General features: G+C 43.4%; 1 protein-coding gene across 4 annotated transcripts in view; it reads left to right on the top strand.

Moving 5' to 3' along the window:
* Nucleotides 1–17,306, top strand: part of COL14A1 (collagen type XIV alpha 1 chain) — a 180,081-nt gene that overhangs the window by 2,603 nt on the left and 160,172 nt on the right. For 3 of the 4 annotated variants that reach the window (XM_036338168.1, XM_036338170.1, XM_036338171.1), the window contains exon 2: nt 11,557–11,682. In XM_036338168.1, coding sequence (XP_036194061.1) covers nt 11,595–11,682 — 88 coding nt within the window. In that variant the 5' untranslated portion in view covers nt 11,557–11,594. Of the gene's footprint in view, nt 1–11,250; nt 11,353–11,556; nt 11,683–17,306 lie in introns of all 4 variants that reach the window. The other variant, XM_036338169.1, reaches the window with a different exon arrangement.

Raw genomic sequence — 17,306 nt, forward strand, 5'->3', positions numbered from 1 at the left:
CACACAGGCTCACACAGAGTGAAATGCAAAGCCTATTTCAGCTGACAGTCTCTGCAGTTACATGGCTCTGGAGGCACATTTGCTGTCAGTTAATCCAAACGCAGCCAGATGACTGCTGTTTCCTGGCCCTTCGAGTGTAACCTAAGATTCCTTTCAAGGACAAGGTCCTGCCTGAATTGCTGCAGGCTGGGGTGGTGCTGTTTGAGCACCACTGAGCTAACAAAATATCTGGGATTATGAGTGTGTAGAGAACAAGGTCGTTGGTAAATGCACTGGATGGTTCCTGGGGGGGAACAGAGAGGCCAGCCAGTGGGAGGAGGGGGTAGGGAAGAGGAAAGTGACAAAAGCCAACTTCCTCCTTAGTGCTGGATGTCCGGAAAACAATCTCTTCTTGCTCCTTCTGTAACTAAATAAAATGCGGCAGGGTTCCAGTTACTCTTCTATGTAAAATAAGCCTTAAATGAATACCAAACCTCATCCTGTTCCAGTGGGGTGGTGTGTGTGTGTGTGTGTGTGTGTGTGTGTGTGGTGGAATTGCTGGCTTTTTATGTATTTATTTTTTGAGAACCTATTGAGTTATCTGCCCTTTCCTATTCAGAAACACACTTGTTTCCCAATTAAGAGATCACTGAGCTTCAGGGATATAAACTACCTTGCCTGGGGTCACAACACCAGCCAGGGACAGCTATCTGATTAAGAAAAGTCTATATGAGGTTTGAACTCAGATCCTGTTGGAATTGGTCTCCATCAGCTTTTTGGAGGATGGTTGGGGAGGGATATGTGACTGGAAATGGATGATGTCCACGGAGGCCATATAATCTATATTTGAAACAGGGGATGAAAGGCAGACAGATATGGGTGAAATCTAAACCAGCCCATCTGTGTCTCATCCACGTTCCTTAATATTTCTGAGCTTCTCATCCAGAAAATGGTAGAATAGCAGTCATGTTATAGGGTTGTAAAATCTGAGATCATCTAGTACAGAGCCTGGAAGACAAAAATGCTTACTCTTGTCTCCTGCTTCTTTTCTTCTTTCCATTCTTTTTCCCTTTTTACCACTTTCCCCATCTCTCTTTCTCTATTTGCTTACTGATTGATTGATTGATTGATTGCAGGGATTGTGACAAGAAAGGCAATGGGAAGTTCTGAGATCTGAGTGTCTATTTAAGTCAGGCCCCAGAATCTAGACTCCCCATTTCTTCAAGGCAATTCCTTATCAATGTTCTTGGCACTCTTTTCTGCCAATTGGGCGTTTGTTGGTGGAGCTAGCCTGGCAGGTGTCCCTGACTCTGAATGTTAGGGACCAGTGCTTGGCCTCTTTTCTACAAGAAATGATCAGAGATGTTTATGAAAACTGATCCAGGAGGCTGGGCTTTGCTGAGTTGGTTTTAGTGTCTCTAGCTATAGGATGTGCTATAACTAGGGGTACTCAGGGGACCCTGTATTGAATAAAGATCTGCTCCTGGGTGGTTTTCTGTCTGATTTTATAGAGAGGAGCTCACTGAATTGATATATAAAAATGACATTTTACTGCAGGTCTGTTTTTCATTCCATTCTTCCTCTACTTCCAAGTCCTACCTCCTGCCATGTACTGAAACTGTGCTAAGCACTCAAAATGCAGTGGAGAATAAACCACTTTGGTAGATAGAAATGCAAATGGCCAATTACAATGCAGTCTTAAGTGCTCCAGGATGGAATAGAAAGGTTACTATTGACAGAAACACAGGAGGAGCATCTGGCCCCGACTTGGAAGATCAAGGAAGGCTGTGCGAAGGATGGGGTGTCTTTGCTGAGAAGTGGGGCCACCCTTTGTATTACTTACAGGTATAGGTCAGTGGTCGGCAAACTCCTTAGTCAACAGAGCCAAATATCAACAGTACAACGATTGAAATTTCTTTTGAGAGCCAAATTTTTTAAACTTAAACTATATAGGTAGGTACATTGTTATTAACTTAATTAGGGTACTCCTAAGGCTTAGGAAGAGCCACACTGAAGGGGCCAAAGAGCCGCATGTGCCTCACGACCCGCAGTTTGCCGACCACGGGTATAGGTGGTAGAACATTCCTGAGTCAGGGAGCTGTCACTCTAATTTGCCGTACTTTTGTGATGTTTTAGCCTTTTATGGTGCAGAATTTAGAGCACCCAGTTTAAGACTGAGCAGTATTTCTGCTGGTTTCCAGTCAAATCTCTTGCATTTGAATAGTCCATAGGTCTTCCTGTGAATGTGGGAAAGGTGGTTCCTCTGGGCAGGCCTGTGCCTTTCGGAGAAGAAAACAGCACCCCTTCCTCTGGGTAACACAGCTTTGCATACAAGTTTGAGAGCATAATGTCTGCCAGTTTCAAGCATCACTCACCCTAGGCCAAGTGCAACTTGTGCAGTGCGTCCACTGTGAACTGTACACATCACCCCTGATCATTCAGTTTACTTTTCATTAAATCCATCAATATTTATTGTTTGCCCATTATGTACTTTGAACCTTTATTTATTTATTTTGTTTATCCTCGCCCAAAGGATATTTTTTTCCATTGATTTTTAGAGAGAGTGGAAGGGAGAGAGGAAGAGAGAGAGAGAAAGAGAGAGAGAGAGAGAGAGAGAGAGAGAGAGAGAGAGAGAGAGAGAGAGAAACATATCCATGTGAGAGACACACATCAATTGGTTGCCTCTTACACATACCCTGACTGGGGCCAGGGATTGAATCTGCAACCCAGGTATGTGCCTTTGACCAGGAATTGAACCCATGACCCTTCGGTGCACGGGTTAAAAGTCTAACCACTTAGCAACACCAGCCATTAATTGTGGGTTAAACTGTCCGTTCAGATGTCTTATAGTACCCAAGACCCTAAAGATAAAAATAGTTACTGAGGCCATAAAATTAACTGAAGAATTATAGTGGGATAAGGGGCACATGCAATCCATTGGAGGTCTGGTTGGTGGGGGATCTCAGCCAGGGCTATTCAGATTGTCATCTGCTCAATTTTGTGCACATTCACAAACTGTTACTTCCCCCTCATGAGATAAAATTGCTCCAGGATGTAAATCAAATATGTTACTAAGCACACTGTTAGTTCAGCTGAGATATTTTTTCATGGCAAAACTTTTTTGATGAAGGAAGCAAGACAATGTACTAATTAACATCTATAATAATAAAAGCATAATATGCTAATTAGACCGGATAGCTGAACCACCTCCTAGATGTCATTCCGGATGAAACTGAGGTGGTGGGGGCCAAGGCACAGGGTGGGGGGTGGGGTCCATCAGCCCGGCCTGCACCCTCTCGCTATCCAGGACCCCTTGGTGGATGTCTGACTGCTGGTTTAGTCCCGATCCCGCAGCGGGATCAGGCCTAAACCAGCAGTTGGACATCCCTCTCACAATATGGGACCACTGGCTCCTCACCGCTCACCTGCCTGCCTGCCTGCCTGCCTGATCGCCCCTAACCAGTATGCCTGCCTGCCTGCCTGATTGCCCCTAACCACTCTGCCTGCCTGTCTGATCACCCTTAACTGCTCACCTGCCTGCCTGATTGCCCCTAACCACCTCTGCCTTGGCCCCCACCATGGTGGATTCATCCGGAAGAACGTCCTGAATGATGTCTGGAAGGTTGTTCAGTTGTCCGTTCTAATTAGCATATTACGTTTTTATTATTATAGATGACATATCAGCAAATAAAGCCCAGTAACACATCAAAAGAATAACATGCCTTTCTGTTGTCATTACAGTTGCTTTATAGTAAGGTTTGCTATCAGGAATTGTCAGCCATCTGACCTTGGTCTTCTTTCTAAAGATTGCTCTTGCTGTTCTAATTTCTTTGCCTTTTTATGCAATATTTAGAATCAATTTTTAAAATTCCTACCAAAAAATTACTTGTTGAGATTTTGATTAAGATTGCTTTGAGTCTATACATTGATTTGAGGACATCCTAACAATGTTGAGTTTTTCAATCCATGAACATGGTACACTGGTCTGTTTATTTAGGCTTTCTTTAATTTCTCTCAGGAATGTAGTTGTATATTTTTGTAATTTTTACAGCAGAGAGTATAGAAGACGTACATATCTTACTAATTTTTAAGTATTTCATTGAAAAGTGCAGAGTACTTGATTCTAAGAATTTTGTGTTGTTACTGTAAATGGAATTTTTAAAAATACTTTTATTTGTTTGCTGCTATAATAATATGATTTAAGTCCTGCAGCCTTCCTAAATTTACTTATCCATTCAAGTAGGTTTTGTTTCTTTGGTAGGTTCTTTAGGAATTTTTGTATTAAGAAATCACATTGATTAGAAATAAAGATAGTTTTACTTCTTCCTTCCCACTCTTTCTGCCTTTTATTTGTTTTTCTTACATTATTGCACTCACTAGGACTTCTGGTGCAATGTTGAATGAAATGGTAAGATGTTACAATGTTGACAGTCTTGTCCTATTGTTGATCTTAGAAGAGAAGCATCCTGCCTCAGAACTTTTACTAAAAGAGAGGAACCTATTCTAAGTGTTAGAGAATTTTTATATTCAAACCCACATTTCTGTGGATTAGTCCATTGATCCAAAAGTTGTATTTGCAGCAGCTAGACAAAATAATTTTACATTGATATAAATATGTAACATTAGTCTATAGCTCTTGTATTTCACATTATTTTTCACATGAAAGTTCTTCAAATACTTGAAGACATCCATTACTTGCCTCTGATTCTTATTTTTCCTGGGCTTAATTTAAAACGTGCTTAAAATAGTCTCATTTTTTTTTTTTCAGATCTTTGCATGAACTTGTTAGCTAGAACTGTTAAGTCTTTTCCTAATCTATGAATTGCTCTTAAGTCAAATCTTCCACATTTTCCTATGGTTGATTAGTTTGAACCGATACAGAGCTGTCATCTGGAAAGTGATAAAAATGGAACAGAATGTACTTAGAAAAGTTAAGTCATTCACCCATGCAAATACTGTGCCTCTGTCATTATCTGGGTCTTCAGTTTTTGCCTAAACCTTTATGCCAAGTTAGTCCTGAAACCCTAATATGATGGTAGAGATAAGGACTTCTTGACTCCTTCCTCCTTTAGTAGCCATTCAAGTAGCAAATTATTTATTGTCACTAGGTGCACGAAATTCATGCACAGACGGGGTTCTTAGGTCTGGCCAGCAATCAGGGCCTATCAGGGCCATCTCGCCCAGTCCTAATCAGAGCCTGGGGGCCTGCCAGCTGCCGGATGGGGCCTGCAGGCTGCCGGATGGGGACTTCTGGACTTGGGGAGGGACTGCGGGAGGTTTGGCGGCCAGGGGAAGGGATCGGGGAGGTTGGCTGACTGTGGGAGGTTGCCTGTGGGAGCACACTGACCACCAGGGGGCAGCTCCTGTGTTGAGCTTCTGCCCTGTGGTGGTCAGTGCGTGTCATAGTGACTGGTCGACCAGTTGTTCCGTTTTTTCCGGTCTTTGGGGTGGTCACTTAGGCTTTTATATATATAGACTAGAGGCCTGGTGCACAAAAATTTGTGCATGGGGGGTGGGGGGAGAGGGTGCGTCCCTCAGCCTGGCCTGCGCCCATTTACAGTCCAGGACCCCTTGGGGGATGTCCACCTGTTGACTTAGGCCCACTCTCCGGGGGATCAGGCTTAAGCTTGCAGTCAGACATCCTTCTGGCAGCCAGGGAGCCCTCAGGGGATGTCCGACTAAAGGCTTAGGCCCCCAAGGGATCGGGCCTAAACTGTTAATTGGACATTCTTAGTGCTGCCATGGAGGTGGGAGAGGCTCCTGCCACCACCTCTGCACTGGCCAGCCATGAGCCAGCTTCTCGCTGAGTGGCACTACTCCTCGGTCTGACTTAAACCCTAGAGATTAGTACTTCATTTTACAACTTCTTCTTGGTTTATAGGCAGCAGCAAACTCAGACCACACAGTCGGGTGTGCGAGAAATGTTGCTTTCTTTATTGTTTAGTAACCAAACCTAACTTCAACTTCAGCCCCCATTCTGCCAAGTGAAAAAACAAAAACAAAATATTATTTAACTTAGGTTCCCCACCCCCTTCTCTGGAGTTGTATTTCCATGTCAGATAGTTTATATCTCAGGCAGAGGTGCCAAAGAACTGAGCAGGGTCAAGAACACCTGGACCTCAGTATTCTGTCTGGGCTGGCCCCTACCCAGCTGCCCTTGACCCTCACCTCAGAGCTCAAGTCCATGCTGATCCCTGGTATATTCTCCTCATCTGGGCCTTGAGGCCTTTTGAGTCCAATTTGCTCTCTCCCTCCCTCCCTGCCACTTTCTCTCTCTCACACAAAGAGCTATTGGGCTTTCTGGGGTGAGGTCCTCTGACACCTCCTCAGCCCTGTTGTACGGACACCATCTTGGTGCCTTGGTCACAGCCACAAAGCTGTGTGGCTGCTCTCAGACCCCCCATCTCCTGCTGCCTTAGGGAGTGACTCAGCGGGAGGGGAGGGTCACAGTCCTTTTCACATGGCTGCCAACAAACACTCAGTGTTCCTTCCCTCTAGTTCTCCTTCTCCTCCTCACTCCAGTCCAGGCACATCTATGTGCAGGGCAGGGGAGGATGGGAGGCAGGAGTGTCTCTGACCCAGCACACAGGCTTCTAGATCCACTGCTCCCCCAGGAGGTCTTCCACGCTCTGGACCTCGACACCCAGAACCTGCCCCCTCTCAGCTGCAGGTCTTTGCCCACAGTGGTCAAGTCTGTTTAGAGCAGTGGTTCTCGACCTTGGCTGCACATTAGAATCACCTGGGAATCTTTTTAAAATCCTGATTTCTGGGCCTCATCCTCCAGAAATTCTGTTTCTTTGTTACTAATGTTGTGGCCCCACCCCATAACAAAGAAACAGAATTTCCGGAGGATGAGGTCCAGAAATCAGGATTTTAAAAAGATTCCCAGGTGATTCTAATGTGCAGCCAAGGTTGAGAACCACTGATTTAGAGGCTTGAAGTCAAGAAGTGCCTCTTTGTTCTCTGCTTTCTGGAGGCGGTCAGAGTGGAACATTCCTACCTGGACTGGGGAGGGGTCTCTGGGTGTTAAGAATACCAGGAGGGGGAGCACAGACTCCTCTTAGAGCTCGGAGAGGGGAAAGGCAGCACCCCCTCACCTCTAACCCCAGGACGTTTCTTTGGAAGCAGAAGCCTCATCCTGTGCAGGGGCCTGTGCTGGCTGCCTCAGTTTCTCAGAGACAAAGAATTTGATGAAGGTCTTTTCCTCACTGCAGTAGCTGCTTCATTTGTTCGTTCTCGCATTTTTCATTAGCTGCTAAATCGCCCCTGTGGCTGCAAACCTGTTGTGCCTGACTCAGCCAGTGGGGAGCTATGGGAGCTGTGCAGGGACAGGGGAAGGGGGAGGGGGACCCGGCCTGCAGAGAGGGTCAGTGGTGCCTGCCGGGCTGTCTCAGAGGATGTGGCTTAGGTTAGGTCCTGTCCTTTGGCGACTTTAGGAGGAGAGGCCATGTCCTCCGCTCCCCACTTTGACTCAGGGGCAGAAGTTCTCCTTGCTCTCTGGCCTCATAACTCAGTTGATCATAGTGGGATGTGGCAGGTAGGCGGCTTTTGCGGCTGCACACGGCTGCGGGCAGGCGGCTTCTGCGGCTGCACACGGGCGCGGGCAGGCGGCTTCTGCGGCTGCACACGGGCGCGGGCAGGCGGCTTCTGCGGCTGCACACGGGCGCGGGCAGGCGGCTTCTGCGGCTGCACACGGGCGCGGGCAGGCGGCTTTTGCAGCTGCACACGGCTGCGGGCAGGCGGCTTCGGCGGCTGCACACGGGCGCGGGCAGGCGGCTTCTGCGGCTGCACACGGGCGCGGGCAGGCGGCTTCTGCGGCTGCACACGGGCGCGGGCTGGGGCTTCTGTGGCTGCACACGGGCGCGGGCAGGCGGCTTCTGTGGCTGCACACGGGCGCGGGCAGGCGGCTTCTGTGGCTGCACACGGGCGCGGGCAGGCGGCTTCTGTGGCTGCACACGGGCGCGGGCAGGCGGCTTCTGTGGCTGCACACGGGCGCGGGGCAGGCGGCTTTCTGTGGCTGCACACGGCTGCGGGCAGGCGGCTTCTGTGGCTGCACACCGGCTGCGGGCAGGCGGCTTCTGTGTCTGCACACGGCTGCGGGCAGGCGGCCCTTCTGGGGCTGGCACACGGCTGGCGGCAGGCGGCTTCTGTGGCTGCACACGGGCGCGGGCAGGCGGCTTCTGTGGCTGCACACGGCTGCGGGCAGGCGGCTTCTGTGGCTGCACACGGCTGCGGGCAGGCGGCTTCTGTGCTGCACACGGGCGCGGGCAGGCGGCTTCTGGGGCTGCACACGGCTGCGGGCAGGCGGTTTTCTGCAGCTGCACACGGGCACCGGCCCGAGGTTTCTGCTGCTGCACACGGCTGCGGGCAGGCGGCTTCTGCGGCTGCACACGGTCACCGGCCTGCGGCCCTGGACCGGATTGGGTCACGGGCGGCGGGCAGGCGGCTTCTTTGGCTGTACATGGGCGTGGGCAGGAGGCTTCTGCGGCTGCACACAGGGGTGGGCAGGCGGATTCTGCAGCTGCACACGGGCGCCAGCCTGCAGCCTGGTCCCGATCCAGTCCAGGGCGGCAGGTAGGTGGCTTCTTTGGCTGTACATGGGCACGGGCAGGCGACTTCCGGGTCTGCACACGGGTGCTGGCTGGCGGCCCTGGACCCGATAGGGTCACGGGCGAGGGCAGGCGGCTTCTGGGGCTACCGCCTGGGGGCCTGGATGGCGGCTGGCAATGGTGGCTCATGCTGTCCCGCCCTGCCTGCAGTATGCAAGTTAGCCACCATCTTGGATGGTGGCTAATTTGCATATTGCACTGATTAGCCAATGGGAAGCATAGTGGAGGTACAGTTAATTACCCTTTTTGTCTTTTATTAGATAGGATTCCCTTTTCCTTTGCATTCTTTTAAGCCATTGCTAACATGCAACTAGTTAGAACATTTTGAGAGCTACCTATGTTCTGTGTACATTATTAACACGATCACAATCATTCCATAAGGTACATGTTAATTTGCACATTTTATTGAATAAGAAATCAAGTCAAGTTAGTCAAGGACCTCTAGCAAATTATTACTGTCTTCCTAACTCTCAGGTTTCTATTTATGTATCATCGCTTTGTGCTCTTTTTTTCTATTTTATACTTAGTTCATTTAGCTTTGCAACATATTTGCTCTCATTCTTCCTTTTCAATAAAGTTGTAAGTGAGCTGACTGAGGGCAGGGATCATATAGTATGAACTTTTGTGTCTTCTTTAGTACCAAGTAGAGAGCTTTGGTTATATAGTAGGGCTCTCAATAAATGACTGTTGGAATGAAAATTGTAATACTATAAATGATCTCTCTCAGGGCCTGGTATGCCAGGTGGCTAGCTACAATTTTGTTTAAGTTTATAGTTGTTGTTTTTTTTTGTAAGTCAGCACTGACTGAATAGAACATTATCCAAGGCTTGGGTGTGTATATGTGTGTAAGCCTATGTATGCGCTTGGGTGTGTAAGCCTATGTATGCGCGCGCACACGTGCTCATAGGTAGGAATGGTTTACGAAACTTTAGAATACATATTTTAAGGAATTTTGGTAAAATGAGCTGTATTCAGGGATCCTTGTTAAATTTAACTGTACAAATGATATTAAATAAAACAAACATAGAGGAAGGGAGGAAGTAGAGGAAGGGAAAATTCGCCCTAGTGAGGATAGTTTTAAATTACTGATTATAGAATGGTGACAAGTATTTTGACAAAACTCATAGTAAATATTATCAACTTTACCCAAATTGGTTTATACCTTTTGAACTCAGAACTAAGTAGCCATTTCTATCATAATGTTTTAAACTAAAAAAAAAAAAAAGGCAGAGTTATTTGTTTTGTGCAGGCTTTTGGACAGTGTCAACAAACTAGGCTTTGACATTTCGGTCAGTGTTAAACTATGTCATGGCACTTTAATAGGAATTGGGATTTTTCTTGCCCCTGTTTCACTGTCCAAAAATTTGGAGACTTGGCAGAAAACCTTGGGAAAACTAAAATTCTACTTCTCCCAATATGTTATTACTCATCCTAATGTAAAATAAACAATCAAGAAGGGGAAGAATTTAAAGATAAGCTACAATAAATAATACTCATTTTAAAAAAATATAAGTTGCTATCTTTCTTGTTTAAGAATATAAACAACCAATACCTCATATATGGTGTCATTATTAAGTTTAAGTTATTGGAATCTTCATTTAAGAAGTAATGCGACTTTGTCATCTATTTGAAAATGGCTTGGCTAAAAGCTAAAACTGTTATAATTACCTTAAAGTTTAAGAAAATACAATAATTGCCATTAACAGGTAGGATTGCAAGGATAGATTCATATTAGGCATTGTCATTATAATTCCACTAAGAGGTAAAGAAGAAAATATGAATAGCTCAGTAAATGAAAAGTTATAAAAGCAAGATTCAGCATCTACTCCTGGATGAAAAAAATATTCAGTGAAAAGTTAAGAAGTGTTTTTTATTTTGTTCTTTACAGCCCACATATAAGTGAAATCATATGATATTTATCTTTCTCTGACTTATTTCACTTAACATAATACCCTCTAGGTCCATCATGTTGTGCAAATGGTAAGATTTCTTCCATTTTTTTTTAATGGCCAAGTAACATTCCATGGTATATATGTATGTACCACCACTTAAAAAATATATTTTATTGAATTTATTGGAGTTACATTGGTTAATTATATAGGCTTCCCGTACAGTTCTATAACATATAATCTGTATATTGCATTGTGTGTTCCCCACCCACAGTTTAGTCTCCTTCCATCACTATTTTCACGCCCCCCCCCCCCCCCGCCCCGCTTACCCTCTTTTATTTGGAACAGATTTATAGACCCAGGGAACAGACTGATGGGTGCCTGAAAGGAGGGTGGTTGGAGACTGGGTGAAAAATGTGAAGGAATTAAACAGTACAAATTAGTAATTATAAAATAGGGGGATGTGAAGTATAGCATAGGGATATATAGTCAATAATATTGTAATAACTATTGCCTGGCACATGTGGCTAAGTGGTTGAGTGTCGACCCATGAACTGAGAGGTCCCCGGTTCAATTTCTGGTCAGGGCACATGCCTGAGTTGTGGGCTGGATCCCCAGTAGGGGGTGTGCGGAAGGCAGCTGATCCATGATTCCTTTCATCATTGATGTTTCTCTCTCCCCCTCTCTCTTCCTCTCTCTAAAATAAATAAAATATATTTTAAAAAATTACTGGCAAAGAAATTGTGATTGTCTGATTATATTGTCTATTTCAGGTAGACCTTAGGAATTTACCCATTTGGGAAATTCACTGTGCAATTTATGCCTCCCAAAAGAGTCACAAAATACCTTCTGAACTTCTCTTCCAAATATTTCAGGTGATTCTCTCCATTTACAGCATCTTTTGAAACACCTTTCTTTTATCAGTTTATACTTTTGAGTGAAATATATGATGCCCTATTGAATGAATGAATTACTTCCTGACAAAACTAATCCCTATTCGCTCATTTGCCTGTTCTAGATGACCTATATAACTACTTTATTTTCAGTCTTCTCAATATCCCTGTGCTCTCTGTTTCCAGGCCTGGTGCTGCATCCCATGTGAAAAGCAAGAAGTCAAATGAAGATTTTTCAGTGCAAGATGCAGTACTGGCTGTTTCCAGCTTTTTTGGCAATTGCTTCCTTTTGCACCTTTGTCCAGGGTCAAGGTAATGGAAAACTTTAAGATATTAGGGTCTGCAACTCTAGTCTTCTTGGTTCTGATTACTGTTATTTATTTATTTATTTATTTATTTATTTATTTATTTATTTATTTATTTATTTTACTTACCCTAATCGTGCTTCAACTGTGTTTGTAGGCAGGGTTATGTGCTGGTTTTTACTCAATATTACCAACTATTGACATTGTGAAAATGTGCCACAACTTTGATGAAGGTGACGACCTCACCAGTGATTGAGTATAATAATCCGTGGCAATTGGTTAAGCAGCTTATTCTTAACTTGTTTCTTTTCAGTCTGTGCAAATTTAATGAATAACACAAATTCGTATGTTATAAAATCAGTTGTTAATAAGGAGCTATAATGTGTGTATATCTCAATCATGCGTTTGTTTCTTAGAGTTTCTGCACAATATTCCAACCACTTCATACCTGGTCCTGAATTTAGCTCCTTTTTAAAAAAACAAACAAAACCAAGGACATAGTCTGAAAGTTACTAAGGGTCTGACAGAGGCTGCTGATATGCCATTGTAAGCAATTCTAACGTTGTTTTAATTGAACTTAGTTTTTGAAATCTAGTATTTGTTTTATTGGGATCTGCACTTTTATTTTTTTATTTCCATTTATTTTCTAAAGTATGTCAGGAGTTGTTTTGGCCCACTGCTTGCTTTTGTAAATAAGGTGTGTGTTGTTTTTTTTTTTTTTTGGAAATCAGCATTTGTTTATATATGCTCGTGGCTACTTTCACACTGCAATGACAAAATTGAATAGTCATGACCCACACTGTAAAGCCCACAGAACCTAAAATATTTATTGTCTTGCCCTTTACAGAAAAAGTATGCTAAACTCCAAAGTGCACAATATGTATAAGTACTCAAAGTGACATTATTAAATAAACATGTGGAAATAGTCATTCATCAGCTGAGCAATGAAGTCTAACTGTGCTAAAGTTGTTTTAGGGGTGTTAATGTCTTATGCTTGGAATTTAAGGTTGTAAAAGAAGTCAAATGCAAGAACCACACCCTGGTTCCTTAAAGTGAGGCACACTTGTTTGGAAAGGAACGAACTCGACTCTTTGCATGCTCAAGCAGTGTTAAATCACCGGAGTTACTGACCTTATTTCCCATACTTCATGCAACACATAAGGATGCATTGGGGAGACAAATTCTTATTTATGGTGAAAGAATGTTTTCAGCTGTGGCAATCAGTGATAATAAAAATCTTAGATAACTCACACTCTAAACCAGCGGTTCTCAACCTGTGGGTTGCAACCCCTTTGGCAGTCGAACTACCCTTTCACAGGGGTCGCCTAAGACCATCCTGCATATCAGATATTTACATTACGATTCATAACAGTAGCAACATTACAGTTATGAAGTAGCAACGAAAATAATTTTATGGTTAGGTCACAACATGAGGAACTGTATTTAAAGGGCCAGAAGGTTGGGAACCACTGATCTAGTGTCTTCAGGTGAGTCTTTTTATGAAGTACTTTCCCTCTCCAGAGAACGTGAAACCACATTGGCTCAAATAACTGTTGGTATTTGGGTTAGTCCAGCGTCTTCTTTTTAGGACAAATTGTTAAATGAGCTGGAACACAGAAAAAAATAATGTTGTGCTAGCTGCAGGGGCAAAAAATGTGTACTAGTATAGCATGACAGAATGGTGGCACCAAAACTTTCTCAGAATTTCACAGTAAATCTGTACTTGGTTCTAGCAATGTTTGTGTTGGGTGGTTACAAGAAGGAACCGCTGAAGGTAAAGTAACTGTCATTTAAAAACCTCAAAGCACATAAAATTGGAGACTTTGCATCGGGGCTAGATTTAACTTTATAAAGACCTCTGTGTTAACATATTTACACATGTTATTTGCTGTTATTAGTAGTCAAACATGTTTGGAAGTTGAGAATATTTTCCTTACTTCTTTTTTCGGCATTTTTATAATGGATCATGAAATTATAACATATGAGGTCCCCAGCAAGATAAAAGAACCCTGTAGCATATCCCACAGTAAATTTCCCTCAATTTTTAATTTTTCTATTTATGGAACATTTGGGCAATGCATGTAATTGAAAAAATGGCTGAGGTTAAAAAAAACAACAACAACACTAAGGTTTTTTGTTATTATTGTTTGTATGAGGTTGTTTTTAGATCACTTGGAAAAGTTAGCCAAATACTTCTCTGCTGCTTAAAGGTCTTTTACTTAATAAATATAATGTTGTTCCATTGACATAGCACCCTACACTATGTTTTGAAGGGGAAAATGCTCTCAGTGCCCATTCTGCTCCATCTCTATCAGTCAGGGATGTTTGGTGCCAAATAAAAGAAACTTACTCTGGCCAATTTAAGCAAAAAAATGTACTTACTGTAGGTAATGAAGTAGCTCATAAAATTAAAGTTATAAAATTAAACTTTGAAAAGGATAGGATTCTGGGAACATCCTGGATATAGTTTCTAGAAGTAGTGACCTTTTTTTTTTTAGGGCCTGTCTTTGGAATGAAATGACTGGACCTATTTTCCATCCTTCCATCTTTGGACAGATTCTTGGGCGAGTCAGCCTGACCTCCTTCCTACCCCTGAGCCAGGGGAGGATGGCTGATTGATAGCATAGCCAGGGCCCCATGCAGTTCAAAGGGAGTGTTGTTTTTTGGAAGAAAACCAAGGTGCTGCTAGGAAAGGAAGAGGGGAGGTGATTATGGGGAGTGGAGAACAGAGGATCTGCATTTCAGTGTTCCTGTGTGAAAAGCGGTGTTTCAAGAAATCAATGAGAATATTTCATTGGAAGCAAACCTTTGCATAGGTTGTCACCTGTCAAAACAGCAAGATTTCAGTTGAGTTGAGTTAACATTAAAAAAGGAAGGAAGGAGGAAAGAAAGGTAGGAAGAAAGGAGGAAAAGAAAAAAGGAAGGGAGGACAGAGAATTACTAGTAGCCCTTTAATAAATAGTCATATTATGAAATAAAATTTCCAGAGTACCGGATAACAGTGAAGCTTCAATGTAAACACATAAACGTTCCTTTTTTGCCCACAAGATTTGACTTCTATGAGAATTATTGCAATGAAATTCTTGGGGTTTAAAGAAAATCTTCCCTCTTAAAAAGAGGGAAGCAACAAGCCTCATCCTAGAGAAGAAGATATCCAATGGACCCTCCTTGGTCTTCCTCCTCAAACCCCCTCTGGGATGAAGTGCATATATTCACAAATGTTATATTTGGCCCAATCCCACACAGGAAGTCTGACTTCACCATACAAAGAATGAGTTTGTTGGCTTGCTCTTGGTTCTTGGTGTGGGCCAGACATCAAGCTTTACACTTGATTTTTGTCTTTTTAAAAAGCTTAGGCCTTTGAGTCAAGTTCATGCAAGCATTTATAATTATTGCTGCAATTTAAGTATATGTATAGAAGCTTTGTGCTCACAAAAAGAAAAATCGTGGGTCTGGTATTAAATATTCATAAATTTTTGTCCCATGAGATAAGAACAATTATTTCTCCAGTGGACTTACAGTCTTGCTGTCAATCTTGCTGCCCTGGCTTTGGAATGAGCCCCAGTGCCTCCTATACAGGGAAGAAGGAGCTAACCGTGACGTTCATAAATCTGACCTCATGCTTCTTTCTTTCTTCACTAGCATTTCTTCTTTTCAGTGTTTCCCCCTAAAGGCAAAAAAAAATAAAGGAAATGTGAACTTTGTGTCTAAGATTTTCTATTTATTTATTCATAATTTTTATTTTGTTAATCCTCGCCCAAGGATATTTTTCCATTGATTTTTAGGGAGAGTGGAAGAGAGAGGGAAAGACAGAGAAACATCTATGTGAGAGAAACACATCGATTGGTTGCCTCCTGTGTGAGCCCTGACCAGGGCCCGAACGGGAAGGGGAGAAGGGGAATAAGTCTACAACTGAGGTACATGCCCTTGACTAGAATCAAACCTGGGACCCCGCTTCAGTCCACAGACTGACGCTCTATCCACTGAGCCAAGCCAGCTAGGGCTCCAGCATTTTCTTTTAATGATTTTGAGAGCATTTACGCTTACATAGGCAATAGATGTGGTGCCTTGATAAAAGAAAATGCTGGTATTGCTATTGGCTAGCAGTTGTAATGGGACTGCAGTCTTCTGAATCATTTGTAAATTGTTTAAAGGGTTGAATATTGATGGATTTGAATATAAGGAAGGTTTTGCTTCCCAATCCATTTCTCTGAGTAGTTCGGTGGAAGTCAGTGCCACTCCGGGTTCTGGAGCACTATCGGTGTTGTCGAGCATGCTCTGGTGTCAGGGCATGGTCAGGGTTATCCTCATTACGTTCTCATTAGGTTCAGAAGGTTAGCTATAAACAACAGGCTATAAACTCAGACCACCTTTAAAGACCTGCAGCCTGGGTAGAACGGGCTATAAAGATTTCTAATCTTTAACCTAGGAGGCCCGAATGTTGTTAAGGTCTTTGCCCTCCTTGAGATGTCAGCACTCCTGGGGTGCTGACAGAATTGGTGGACCCTCTTGGAACTGCCTGGACTGACGCCTCCATCCTGCTAGTTACCCTCTTCCACCTGATGGCTCCCAGGCCCTCCAGCTTTCTTTCATCAGTGCATTCATGCAAAACTTTGCAATAAGCTTGGCCCATGATGGCTATCGGCCCACTGAAAAGATATGGCTCAGAAACTGGATATGTTGTTCAAATTTTTACTTTTATTTTTTCTTCCATAAGTAATAAGAACCTGTCTAAACATAGGTTTTTCTCCCCGAGTTTCAGACTATGCAAAATAATAGTTTCTCTCTTCATCCAAATGTTCACGTTAACCATCTTCCTCTTCTATTTCAAAGTCATTGTTCTTATGACGAATCTATATTTTCCCACAATCCAGAGAAATGTAAACTCTTCCATTCATGTCAAATTGAGAATGGGAAGCTAATGTCTTGTTTTGCATGGCTGGCATTCTCTACTGAGAGGTCGAAAAGGCCAATGAGAAAGAGAATGGTGCTCTTAAAATTGTGTCCTTCTGTGCTTACTGCTTTCAGATGAGTGGACAGTTTGTAGGGGAGTGAATTACTCATTCATCTAGCTCAGTGAAGGGTGACTTCTTAATATGGATCTCCTCCCAAAGAAACAGCGTTTTGTGTGTGGTCAGAAATTGTCATTCACCAGAATGTGAACTTGGGCAAGTCTCGTTGCTTCTCCTTGGTTTCCTTATATATAAAATTGAGGTGGCGATGCATTTTTTGTGAGGATTAAATGAACTTCTGAGATTACCCATTAGATGATGTAATGGGGAAGGGAAGCCAACATTTATTGACCGCCTATTATAGTGTGTTATATCCATTGTCATGTTTAATGTCATCTATCATGGGCAGAAAGTATTGCTGCCACCTTACAAAAAATAAGGAAACAGTCACTGAGAAACAGTCACTGGCTCAAGGTTATCTAAGTGACAGAACTGGAAATCACATCAATGCTCAAACTGCATACCTGCTGTCATGGGAGTGGGTAGGAGGGCTGGGTGAAAAAGGTGAAGGGATTAAGCAAAAACCCATAAAAATTCATAAACACAGACAACAGTATGGTGATAACCAGTGGGAAAGGGGGGTGAGGGGAGGTAGAAGAAGGTAAAGGAAGGATAAATG

The sequence above is a fragment of the Myotis myotis genome, unplaced genomic scaffold, assembly GCF_014108235.1.
Source record: "Myotis myotis isolate mMyoMyo1 unplaced genomic scaffold, mMyoMyo1.p scaffold_m19_p_16, whole genome shotgun sequence".
In the NCBI taxonomy this organism is placed as follows: Eukaryota; Metazoa; Chordata; class Mammalia; order Chiroptera; family Vespertilionidae; genus Myotis; species Myotis myotis.